The 12,872-nt window shown below is 35.6% G+C and overlaps 1 protein-coding gene across 3 annotated transcripts in view; it reads right to left on the bottom strand.

The window, feature by feature from the left end:
* Positions 1-12,872, bottom strand: part of cacnb2b (calcium channel, voltage-dependent, beta 2b) — a 95,959-nt gene that overhangs the window by 58,254 nt on the left and 24,833 nt on the right. Inside the window, exon 1 of one of the 3 annotated variants that reach the window (XM_049482829.1) lies at positions 9,745-10,172. The exons of the other annotated variants lie outside the window; for them this stretch is intronic. Coding sequence (XP_049338786.1) covers positions 9,745-9,762 — 18 coding nt within the window. The 5' untranslated portion in view covers positions 9,763-10,172. Of the gene's footprint in view, positions 1-9,744; positions 10,173-12,872 lie in introns of those variants that run through there. 3 annotated transcript variants of the gene reach the window in all.

Genomic DNA, 12,872 nt, shown 5'->3' with positions numbered 1-12,872 from the left:
TATATTTATATTTCTAAAAGCCTGAAAGACCAGAATTTTACGTCCTTCTCTCTCTTCTCCCATTAGTGCTGCTGCATATTTAAATTTTCTGTGTTTATTGAAACATTTAACCAAATTCATATCAGTGTAAAACGAAACTGCCTACGACTATGATAATTTAGCTTTACATAATGCTAATTCTGTATACTTGGACCAACACTTGTGATTAGTCACTAGTCATTAGAAACACATTTTCACATTCAATGTTCTTCTTCATTTCTTATATCTATTTTCTAGATTGTAGATTAATATTAAAAACATTCAATCTATTGCTATATATGTAATTAAACCCAAATGAGATGGTGATTTGGGAAGAGCTGGAGCACATCTTCAAGAAAAGTAGTAACTATTGTTCAGGAACTCCTTCAAGATGCTGAGAAAACTATTCCAGGTGACTCTCCCTCATAAAGACATTTTTTTTTTGTTTTCAGAATAATTCTGCATGTGTTCCTGTAGAGCGTTAATGTCTTCAATATTACATTTACATATTACATAAAGAAAGCAAACCCATTGAATGAGAAGAGGTATGTCCAAACTTTTGACTGGTACTGTGTATAATTATATTTATATATAACACGGCTAAACCTGTTAGCATTGTGACTCTTTAACCTGCCAATCCAGCTGTTAGCAACATGGCTAAACCTCTCCAAAATTATACACATAGCTGACAGCTGACATTTTTTAACCTATAAGGTAATAAAACTGTTGGATGCACACAGAGCTAATTAAATGATGGGAGATTTATGGGTGCTGATCACCCAAAGGACTGAGCCCCACCGCTTCCCCTTTTAAAAAGGTAAAACGATAATTCACTCTAGTTTAAACTGTGGACAGGGGCTCAATGGCAGCATAGATTACAGCATACATACATGTTTACCGTATTTCGTAGACTATAAGGCACACCGTATTATAAGGTGCACTATCAATGAATGTCTAAGTTGTGGTCTGTTTTTATATATAAAGCACACTGGATTATAAGGTACATTTTAAGTGACAATAGTAAGGATCAAGGGTCTTGCCGCTGGGGGAGGCGCCTAAGTAAACTAAAATACCTTTTCTTTTAAAGTCAAATGAGCGCTGGATGTTAATCTACACAGATTTCTCTCCCAAATAAACTTTCGATTAGTTACAGTAAGATTATATTTCCAGTATTTTACCGTGGTTAGCAGCCCATAGCACTAGTAAATGCCGCCTCTGAGCAGTGAAATAGCTAGCGCTGCAGTTAGCGACTAATGCTAATACTGCTCCAGCCTCGTTTCTGGAGAATCTTCACTGAAACTCTCTTTATAACTCTTTATAAAGCTGAACTTCAGTGGAGTGGCTTTACTGCTCCTTACAACCTGACTTTCTTTACAGAGCCTTGTGACATATTAGCACTTTTATTTTGCAGCGTTAACACAACATCACTACTGCTGTGTTCAGAAGGTAGTTTTTTTTTTTGTTTTTTTTTTGTTTTTTTTTTATACTGTTATATGGGTTAAATCTCTCTCTCTCTCTCTCTCACTCTCACACACTCTTACCCACACACTCACGTGCGCACACACACACATACTGATGGCACATTTCCTTTCCAAGTTGTTGAGGGTTGAATATAGAGTTAGCTTTAATTTCCTCCATTAAATTCCTAATAATTTTTTTTCCCCCTCCCAAAAATGCAGGGAAAAACCAGCATTATTTTTTTCTGTGATTAATATTTTTTTAAAGCAATTTACAGCACTAATATAAATCTAGTTTAATTTTGTCAAGCTAACACTGACACTTTTATCTACATTTACATCTGAATTAATAGGATGACAAATGTCAGAAAATTGCCCTTTTTGGTTGTATAGACCAAGAGCCTAGACCAGAGTTTGGAGTCCTATAAAATGTAAAAATCAAAGGGTTATCATATCACACCAATAAATTCATAAAGATCTCTTTCTTATGTATTTAAGCTGATATTACTGTAGTATTTTGGAGTAATGGAACGTCAAACTTAGGAAATGTGTCCATTGGTTTCACATAAATCAGATTTTGGAGTGCTAAAAATCGTACTGTTATGAAATGGCACTATTAAATCCTTGAAGATCCCTTTCCATACTATTAATTGTATAAGTATCAAGTTATATTATTGTATAATATCACTTGATACTATATTATTGCATTTTGGACTAATGAGAGAAGTCAAACTTAGGAAAAAAAATAGGGTTTGGGGGCACCCAAACAAAAGCTTAGTCTTAAGAAGAAAATGTGTGATTAGAGGGACCTCTCTGTTACATTTGATAATAATACATACACAACACAACAATATTTATAGAAAAGTATTTCCCAGAGGCAACCTCATGCCTTCATAAGATATTTATATGTGTATCTCCAATGTGTCCCAAGAGCAATACTAATCAGGGTACATTTATGCTAGGGGTGAGCGATACGGCCCTAAAATAATATCACGATATTTCATGGTATTTTCGCGATAATGTTACTCTTGCCGATATAATTTTTTTTTTTCAAGAATACACTACTGCAACAAAATGAACATTTTATTTTATTATCGCATACAATTTGTCACCCCCTACCTAAGATATTAAAAAATACAATAATTTGATCAGATTTGTTACAGAAGTCAATGACCCAGAATGTCATGTTAATAATAATAATAATGCACTCCAAATATCTCCATTTATTCAGGATTAAAGAAAAAAAGAATTATACTGGACAGATATAACCTGTCTCTAGTAGATATATAATGGAAAATGAGAACAGTGTGAAGTTTTCTTTTGCTAAAAATAGTAAAAAGGGAGTACCCTGATGTGATAATTAGGGGTGGGTGATTATGGCACGATATTTTTAGGGGATAATATCGTTCACGCTATTCAAAAATGTTGGCGATATTATCGCGTACGATACGATATGGCACACCCCTAATTTATGATTTAAGTTGTTATAAAACTGTTGGATAAAAATGTTCATATATCACCATATTTGTATCTTCTGAACTGCAGCCCTGATATGGTTTTAAATGAGAATGAAGCTTATCTGTTGAAAGTTTTATCATATTTAGCCAAAATATCTACTGTGGATATCTACAAATGTTCCTTCACTCAGTAGGTGGCTGACACAGGTATCAAACCTTCTCCCATTGGAGAAACTCACTTTTGAAATTCACAGTAGACACAAAGAATTGTGTAAAAAAACAAACAAAAAAAAACATCAGTCTGGAAAATACTGGACGTGAAAATCCGTGATTCTTTCTTTTGCATCATTTATGTATTTCACTTTATTTTGCCCTGTCTTACTCTTATTTTTTTTATTTAATTATTATGATTTTTTTTTTTATCTATTTCAGTTTAAGTAGTATGTTAACCTCTTCTGATATTGATGTGGCGAGAGATTTTAAATCCGTTTTGATACAACTGTAATGTTTGTAAAACTACAAAAAAGTAACTGTATGATTATGTACTGTATGTACTAATTGCCACAATGCAGGTTCGACAACTTTAACAAATATAAATGATGGTCATCTACCAGCACCCTGTGGATCTACCCAGGGTTGTAAAAGTGCCAGCTTTTTCCATGATCAGATAAGACTTTATATTCTATCTATTTCTCTCTGAAACACATGAAACAACACGCGAGTTTGTGACCAGAGGGACAGAAACACAGGCCAGAGCTACACTGCTAGATATGTCCTTCTTTCTCTCTCTCTCTCTAGCTGCCTCTCTCGGGCATGATTGCTTTTCTGTAAGGAGATTAAGATGGCATGCGTCAATCCTGGATTTGGAGAGAAAGAGACAAATGCAAACTGCCCTTAACCAACCAGCTCTACTGTGGGCAGATCACAGACAATTTTCCTCCTTAACAAAAGTGGCACATTTAGCATTTAGAGGTAATGAACACACGGATAAAAGACACATGACATGAAAACCTTTCCACAGAACCTGTTATTCTCTCCATTGAATCCATTAATGGAAAAAAAAGTACCTTCTCTCATGAAACAGTGCACCATTTAAAAAAAGGACTCAGGCTCGTTTGGCATTTAGGCCTGTGACAGAAGACAATAAGTATGGTGTTTCAAAGGCGGCTTCTAAGAGGCTTTATCTATTCTTAGTTGCGGGTAACTTTTCCAAAGACTTGGCCATAAAAGCAGGGCAATAAATGGGGGTAAGGATCTTGAAAAAAGACCTGATTGCTTAAAGATCTTTGCTGTTGAGAGGTATTAAGGCTCATGTATACTCCTTTTAAAGATGAATATGTCCATTTAGAAAAATGTATCTGTTCCTGACCACATTCATTTGTATAAGTCCTGTTAGAAACTTTGACTTTAAACTCTAAACTAATCAATATATAGATTTGCTGACAACTACAAACATGACGACGGTGGAGTAGGTGCTGATAAATATATACTTACTACAATAAGAATGAGTAGTAAGGTAGTATCTAGGTCTATCTAGAGATTTGCTTAAAATATTGGCTTCACTTCCCCCTACGATTTCCAGTGGTACTCCTATGCTCTGTTCATATAAATTAACTTACAGATAATACCCATAAAAATTGACAATTTTTTTTAGATTATAGACAGGATGATCTGTCTCAGAGCTTTTTACATAACTACATCCCAATATATATATATATTTGTCAACATTATGTTTGGATTTACTTGTTTATTGGCTGTTCTACAAACATATATCTGCTCCTTTTCCTTAGATTTGAATGCTCTTTTGTGAGTTTAGAGTGAGACAAAAGAAAAGTAAAGGCAAGCAAACACTGACATAATTAACCACTATATACTTATATTTATATTAGCATGGTTTACCAAATATATAGTTTTTTTTTCCTCATATGTTTTTTTTTTCTTCTTTTTCATCTGCTGGCCCCTTCAAGTCCATTTATATCTGCTGGTGGAGCAGTTTTCCTAAATACCCTTGCCACTTTTGAAGCTCCACAGTTGACTGACATGGCATTCCATTTCCAGTGGAACTCCTATGTTCTGTTCATATACATTAACTTACAGATAATACCCACACATACGAAAGAAATAAACACTGACAGAATGCTCACAACCATCCCATTTTTTTTTTCTTTTTGTAAAATTATTGTTGGATTTACTTGTTTATTTGTTTTTCTACATACATATAGCTACTCATTCTCCCTTGATTTTGAATGCACTTTTGTGAGTAAGACAAATGGATAGTAAAGACTAGTGAACATGAACACAATTAAACAGTATATATTTCATACTAACTTGGTTACCACTTCGTCCATTTTTTACCTGCTGGCCCCTTTAAGTCCATCCATATCTGCTGCTGCTTTTCCTCATTACCGTTGCCACTTTTAAAGCTCCACAGTTGACTGACATGACATTCTACCCACCACAATTATTTCAAGCTGGCTCTATGCTGAAAGGCAGGACTTAATCTGTAAGCAAACTATGTGCTAAGTAATAGGAAAACTCCCATTCATATTTCAACCAGCATGTTGTCTCCTCATAAACTGCTTCTAACCATAAACTGTTTCTACCACATGGATATTTGCTGTCCTGCAACCATACAAAAAGAGCTTTAATCTCATACCTTGTGATATTTTATGGTGCTGCTCTGTCCATATCCATATAAATATTTAGCACTAAGAATTATCAAGCCAGTTAATAATAGCCAGATAATCAGTTAATGCATTCTGTGTTAGTATAATAATGTTTTCCAGCCAGAACTATGTTAAAAAGATAAAGATTTTGTAACTGTCTTCCAAAATTATTTATGTGAACAACAAATTAAAAATTATAAAACTATATACAAAACCAAGGAGAGAGTAGAAAAAGCTGCTGGAGCACTAGTGTCACTGTCTACAGTCAAACAACCTTTACATCACAGAAAGAAGAAGGGAGACCCTTCCCCAAAATTAGAAAATTTGCACCTGACCATATGGACAAATATCTTTCTGGAAAAGATAAAACTTTTAGATAAAATAAGAGAAACATTGAACCGTTTAGCCACAAAAAGCCATTTGACCTTGGGGTTCCAAATCCAGCGGGCAAAGCACGGCCACTATGTACAGGAGATTGCTGGTTCGAATCCTGTTCATGTAGCTTGCCATCGGCTGCCGGAGCCCTGAGAGAGCACAATTGGCTTTGCTCTCTTTGGGTGGGTAGATGGCGCTCTTTTCCCTCATCACTCCAAAGGGTGATGTCCGCAACACGAAGTGTCTATGAGCTGATCGGAATTGAGTTGCTGTGCTTTCCTCCAAGTGCACTGGCTATTTAGCAATGCTGCATCAGCAGCAGTTGGAAAAAAGTAGGTTTACTGACTTCACATGTGTTGGAGGAGACTTGTGCTAGCATGTGCTATAGGGGCATCACTAGTGATAGGGGGAGTTCTAATGAGTGGGTTGGATAATTGGCCATATAAATTGGGAAGAAAATGGAGAAAAAGTTTTTGGGAAAAAATAAGCCATTTAACCCCAAAAACACAGTACCTGTTAAGCATGGTGGTGGTAGCTGTATCACACTCCAAGACTTAATAGATTAATAAAGAAATTCTTCAGTATTTTCAAAAATATTTCAAACATCAACTTGGACACAGTTGGTAATAACCCTAACCCCATACATTCTTCATAAGAAGCTGTGGAATAGAAAAAAACAGGCTAATCTGATACTATTTCTGTCCTCAACACTATCGTAAACATGAGGGTTGTATATTTAAGCGTTTGGTTCGTTCCAGGAAACCAAGACATGTTATAGAATTCAACCAATTCTGCCAAGAATAGTGGTAAAATTAATAAGCAGATTTTCTACCAAAAGCTTTATTAAAGTTTTGAGATTTGTCACGTTCACACTCATTCGCAGTACAGTTGAGCTAGCAGTGACAATACTTTGACTGTAAACTGCCTGTTCTTATAAAACAATAAGATTAGAAATAATATATCAAATGTAAAGATACAGCAGAGATGTCAAACACAAAATACAAACAAAATATGCATAGATTGAGTCTAAAGTCAGTGCAGTGTTTTCCCAGAAAATCTTACAGCACTTCATGCTTCCCTCTTCCGACAACTTTTATGGAGATGCTGATTTCATTTTTCAGCAGGACTTGGCACAAAGCCCACACTGCCAAAAGTACCAATTGGTATATAATATTCTAATTTTGTAAAACACTGATTTTTGGGGTTTTCATTGGCTGTAAGCCATAATTATCAACAATAAAATAAATAAATACTTAAGATAGATCATTCTGTGTGTAATACATCTATATAATATATAGGTTTCATATTTTGAACTGAATTACTGAAATAAAGTAACTTTTCAATGATATTCTATTTTTTTAGATGCACTAATAATATTATAACAAATTATTTAGAGGTAGAGTATTGATATTGATATACAAACTGTATAAAAATATTTTACTATCAAAACTATTAAAAATATTTTACTATTTACTAAACAAAAATTACAAATGCAATATAAATGTTTAGTTGTTTGGAAATGGCTCCAATAGATATTTCGGACTTGGGTTAATAGTCTCTTAATCACTAACAGGATTAAGAGGCCTTGGAAAGTGAAAAGACCTCTGTGTGTCTAATTATCTATCTGTCTTACTGACCCATAATTCCTGAGCTTACCCTGTTACCTGAATCAGTTAGGCCTGCGAATTTGCAGGTTTGTAACTCTACAGCATGTAGAGCCTGTTATAAATCATGGGGATAAATTGGAGTTGGGTTATATGATAATATTTTCTCAAATCATTTAAATAAAAAAAAATATATATATATATATACTTTTCTCAGCATGTCGGCATGTTTATCCTTAGTGCCTCAAAGAGTGTTATCACTGTAGTTCTGTATAACTGGCCGAAGTGCAGCAAATATACATTGCTATAAATTGTATTTAATTACACAATTATTCTTATTATTAATCTTGTTTAAGTGGATGAAGTACAGCACATTCTGAACAAAAACTGCGGCACTAAGAACAGTAAAAAACTTTCTCATTCAATGAAGAAACACATAAGGAATCATGAAGTTACTTAAAAGTGTTAAACAAACCAAAATACTCAAAGGTGCTCTTATCTGGGGTGCTGTTAACTTGCGTTTTCTAAGGCTGGTAATTCTTACTCCTTTCCTGGGCTCCTTTTTGAGCTGGTCCTAATGAGAGCCAGTTTCATCATCACATTTTTGATGATCTTTGCGACTTAACTTGAGTATACTGTCAGGAAACAGCTCTTGAATTTTTTTGGATGACTGACCTTCATTTCCAAATTTCTTATTTATTTTCTTTATTTAGTTAAGTAGCTCTTGCTATAATATGTATTAGAATGTTACTCAAACAGGGCTATTCACTGTAGCCCAAGAGGTGCTACTTTTAAAGAATTTAAAAAATCAAATATAATCTGAAAGGTTTTTTTCTTCATAGTTTGGATGACTTTAGTTTTAATCTACTGTATTTCATTACAAATGGTGTAATTAATCCTCTTTAAGTGGAAAAAATTGCCTTACTGAATATGCAATATTCTTTAAGTAGTCTTTAAATTATAATAAGTGGTGTCAGTTAATTATAAAAAAAATGATCAAATTATTCACAATAGAATTTTTGTTTTCCTTAAGACTAAGCTTTTGATAATGGGTATTTAAATGTGAGTAACATAATTAGTGTCAAAAACACTTAGATTTGTATTATTGTTGCCAATACCTTAAAAAAATAATGAATCACTTACATTAAACACATCAACATTCTGTTACAAAATCATGAATAAAATCCTGATTACATTTTTAATGCTGGTATTTAACTATATTTTTAAGAAGGAGACAAAAATTATGGTCTACTGTGGTTTACACCATTTACTGCCTTTTAATATCTCAGGGTAGTTTTACTGTATTATAATATCTCTGGGTGATTATGATGTTTTTTAAACTAGAAAAAGTTTTAATGAAATAAATAAACTTTAGTGTAGCTCCATATTCCACACCTTCAACAGCTTAAAAAAAGGAAAAATGCCATCAGCTGTTTGTGCGTGTGTGGGGTTGTTTGTGTATGCATGATCACACAAATGTGTGTGAGAGAAAAAGAGAGAGAGAAATAATAGAGCGCATAAACTCCAGCATAAAAAAGGTATTTACCTTCTGAACTCAACAGTAAGCATTGCTGTGTTATATCGCTGAATAAAACTGCTAATGCATCACCACCAGGCTCTGTGAAATTTGTCACACAATTTATTAGCGTTAAAAAAATAATAAATTCAAGTTTACAGATTAACTGCACATGTTAATGCATTAATGTTGACAGCTCTACTTATGATATATTATTTTACACTATACTATATACCAAACCCTAGCCCTAACTGAGTCAGTAGTGTTACCTGTTCACTGTTTACATAAAGTCAAGGAGCGCAAAAATGTGAGAACATGCGTGAACATCCAGGGCCTGGCACCTACAGCCCTGGCGTTGTGTAAGAGTGTAAAGGCGAGGGGCAGCTGAGCTGAGCTGTGTGCTCTCAGTCTGAGTGCATTGTCCACGGCGAATAAAAGCAATGAGGCAGAGAGAGGCTCAGCTCGCATGGATTACAGCAGAACGCAACAGATGGCAGCTCTCCTCGAATGGCACTTTCCTACCTACCTCATCACTCAGCTCTACACACACACACACACACGCAGAGAGAACACACAGAGAACACACGTAACACCGGACACGAACACACACTCTAAATACACAGACACAAAAAATTATTAGGGGCATTTTACCTTTTTCTTGGGCGGCATACCGACTAAACCGCCCTGCTTTTCGTCCCTCCACGATTAAGCGCGTTGGAGTGAACTCTGCAGCTCCTCTAGCACTCAAATACCCACCCTCGCCAAAGTCCCTCCTTAATCCGCTGCGTCCCGGGACGCACGAGCCCGACTCGCCAAGCTGCTCGCGCTTTTTTTTTTCCAACGACGTGGCGGCAAAATGTTGGCGCCAAAACTATTCCAACTATTCCGTTACAACATAAAAAACGCTCCTAGAAAAGAGTGCGAAAAAGAGCATAAGAGAGAAGGAGACAGAGAGCGAGGGGGCGAAAGTGAGAGGGGGTGAGAGATAGAGAGAGAAAGTCCATCCGTCAACAGCGCTCGCTCTGAGCGCTCCTCATCCCGGCTTGGTGTGCACGCGCCTGCATGTGTGTGTGTGTGTGTGTGTGTGTGTGTGTGTGTGTGTGTGTGAGTTTGTGTGTGTTCTGCGCGAAGTGTGTGCTGTGCGTGTTTCCCCTCCTGAGGCTCAGCAGCGGCTTTGAGGGCTTATTCCCCAGCGTGACATCTGTTGCTCCCCACACCATCTCCCAACCTGAACTCCAGCAGAAGTGAGCTGTCCGAGCTGATCCGAGGGGGCTACAGCGGGGCTATATGGTGGGCGTCACACAAACCGTGCAAAGTGATCCGTTTTGTCTAATACCACGGTGCGATTACTGTATGCGTTAAATGTATCTGCGTACAGTTCAGCTGAAGTCCAGTAACATTTCACTGAGGGTTTCGGTTAAGAAGTCCGCCTAACACCTAGTTCAAGTAGAATTATGTAAGAATTTGTGTTTTTGCTCACGGGATCCCCCTACAGTCAGAAAGAGGACCTTGTGAACTTGCGCTTCGAGAGACCTTTAAAGGACACGCTTTACACATGCATTTCTGGACAAGCTGAGAGATATAAACCAATCACTGAGAGTTAAATAAACATGTGTTTTTGCAAGTTATTGCAAGTGTTGTAATGCCTGCCTACTTTACAAAATTAAATAGTTCAAAAATCAGAATGTCAGGTCTGGAGAAGCAGCATAAAAGAGAGTATTCTACACTACTAAAAAATAAGATAACACTTAAAGCAAACACCAGATCTTAATATACATAGGCCGAGGTAACTCTTGGAGCCCAATTTTAGCGATCTATAGCGCACAGGTCAATTGCGGATTGTGCAGCTTGATTTAGGACATGTCTGAGTCTTTGGTATTGTGAGGACGCAAAAATATGCCTTGCGTGAATTGAAAAGCGCAAAAGCCATGTACCAATTCTCTTAATTAATCATAGGTGTGTATTGGGTTTAACGTGAAATTGATAGTATTGATAACATTTCTCAACTGCGGGGCTACTCACCTCAAGTCTTAATTAACTTTACTTAGCACTTGGTGCTGTATCTTTATAACTAAGGCTGTATCTCTTAACATATATTTTGTCCTTTCAGTTTCAGAGCTGTAAATTTGACTGTGGGCTGAAGGCAGGTAGGCATTCTATGCTGCAGTGCTGTTAGCCAATCGGAGGCAATAAGTTTGCATGTATGAATATTCATGAGCACGAGCCAAAACCTGTCTTTCTTCAGAGACCGCTAATACAGTGAAATAAAGCAGAGCTACATAAAAAACACCAAGAAACGGCTCACATGGCATTCATTCAAAATAGAGACCACAAAAAGACATTTTAAATTAAATGAAAAAACGATGGAATGAGACGTTTAATGACAGTGTTATAGTGTGATGATCTGTTCTTTTCATTTTTAAGCAATGTATGCATTTTTAAGCTGTAATTTTACGGTAAAAATGCTAACGTGAGAGAATGCTTTTAGCTTTTTTTTTTTTTTTTTTAATCTGTGATTCTTACATTAGTTAATAAAATATACTATAGTAAAGGCACTAACAGTATATTTAATTTTTCCAGGATGTCTTTTACTTGTGTTATTAAACCATTACTGTTTTGATATAGCTAGTTACTTTTGTTTAGAAGGTGCTGGATAACAAGTCATTACGTTTTGCTATGTGTGTTTGGGTCGGAGTAATACAAAATAAGAGCTTTAAATACATAAAGAGATTGACATAAAACATCTCTCAGCCAATCACATAATGGGGATGGAAGTAACTGTAGTATAATGTTTAAACCTGTCTTTTTTTTTTTGTATCGTGTGTTTTGGAATACAGTTTACAGCTCTATTGTAATTATAATATGGTCAAAATTTTAGTTTTTAGCTTATTATTAATTATGTGATAGGTGGGAAATATTTCCAGAATACTCTTTTGCATGAATATGAATCTACAGTAAAGTTGTCATATTTACAAGCTATGTCTGAACTCCACCAGAGGGCAGTGTGGAATCTGCCTCTGAAGTTTTGGATGTCTGATAGAAATATGTAGGTAAATTTCAATTAATATTACTTATTACAATATTACAAGATATATTTTCTGAATATATATACAGCTCTTATTAGACCACTTCATGTAACTATTTATAGGTATATGTTTAAGTAAAATGTACGTTGTGGTTTTATTCTATAATTCAGTGTCCCAAAAGATTAAATTCATACATATTCAGTCTATAAACCTCTTTTTTTATCATTTTTATTATTAAATAATGTCCTCTTAATCACAAAATTGCATTTCTTGGTTATGGGTTCGGCTTTTATCCACAAAATATTTGGTCCTATTTTGACGCGATAAGTGAGTGGAAGCATGCTAAAAGCTAGCTCTAAACAGCTATGCTGCTACAGTCTCTTCAGCTTGCTAACACATTGCTAGCACAACATGAAATAAACTTTATCCAGTAAGACTCTGAAATAATTAGTGTTTTTTGCCAGGGTAAATCCATGCTTTATCACGCAGGTTATAAGAGTGCTGCAGGTGCTGGAAACCAGTCAATACAAGTACCCAAAAGGTCCACAAGCACCACTGTAAAATCAGTGTCTGTGTGTTTCATTCTGAGAGAAGCCAACAGGGTTTTTCAACTGCATCTCCATAATTACTATTACATACTTACTATTTATACATCAAATTACAATTTACAACACTCCATAAATTAATTCTTTGGCATCGTTAAGAGGACACTAAAGGTGTGTGTGTGTGTGTGTGTGTGTGTCTGTATAGTAC

Source organism: Astyanax mexicanus, chromosome 8 (assembly GCF_023375975.1).
Source record: "Astyanax mexicanus isolate ESR-SI-001 chromosome 8, AstMex3_surface, whole genome shotgun sequence".
Taxonomy (NCBI): Eukaryota; Metazoa; Chordata; class Actinopteri; order Characiformes; family Acestrorhamphidae; genus Astyanax; species Astyanax mexicanus.
This window is presented reverse-complemented; position numbering and strand designations above follow the sequence as displayed.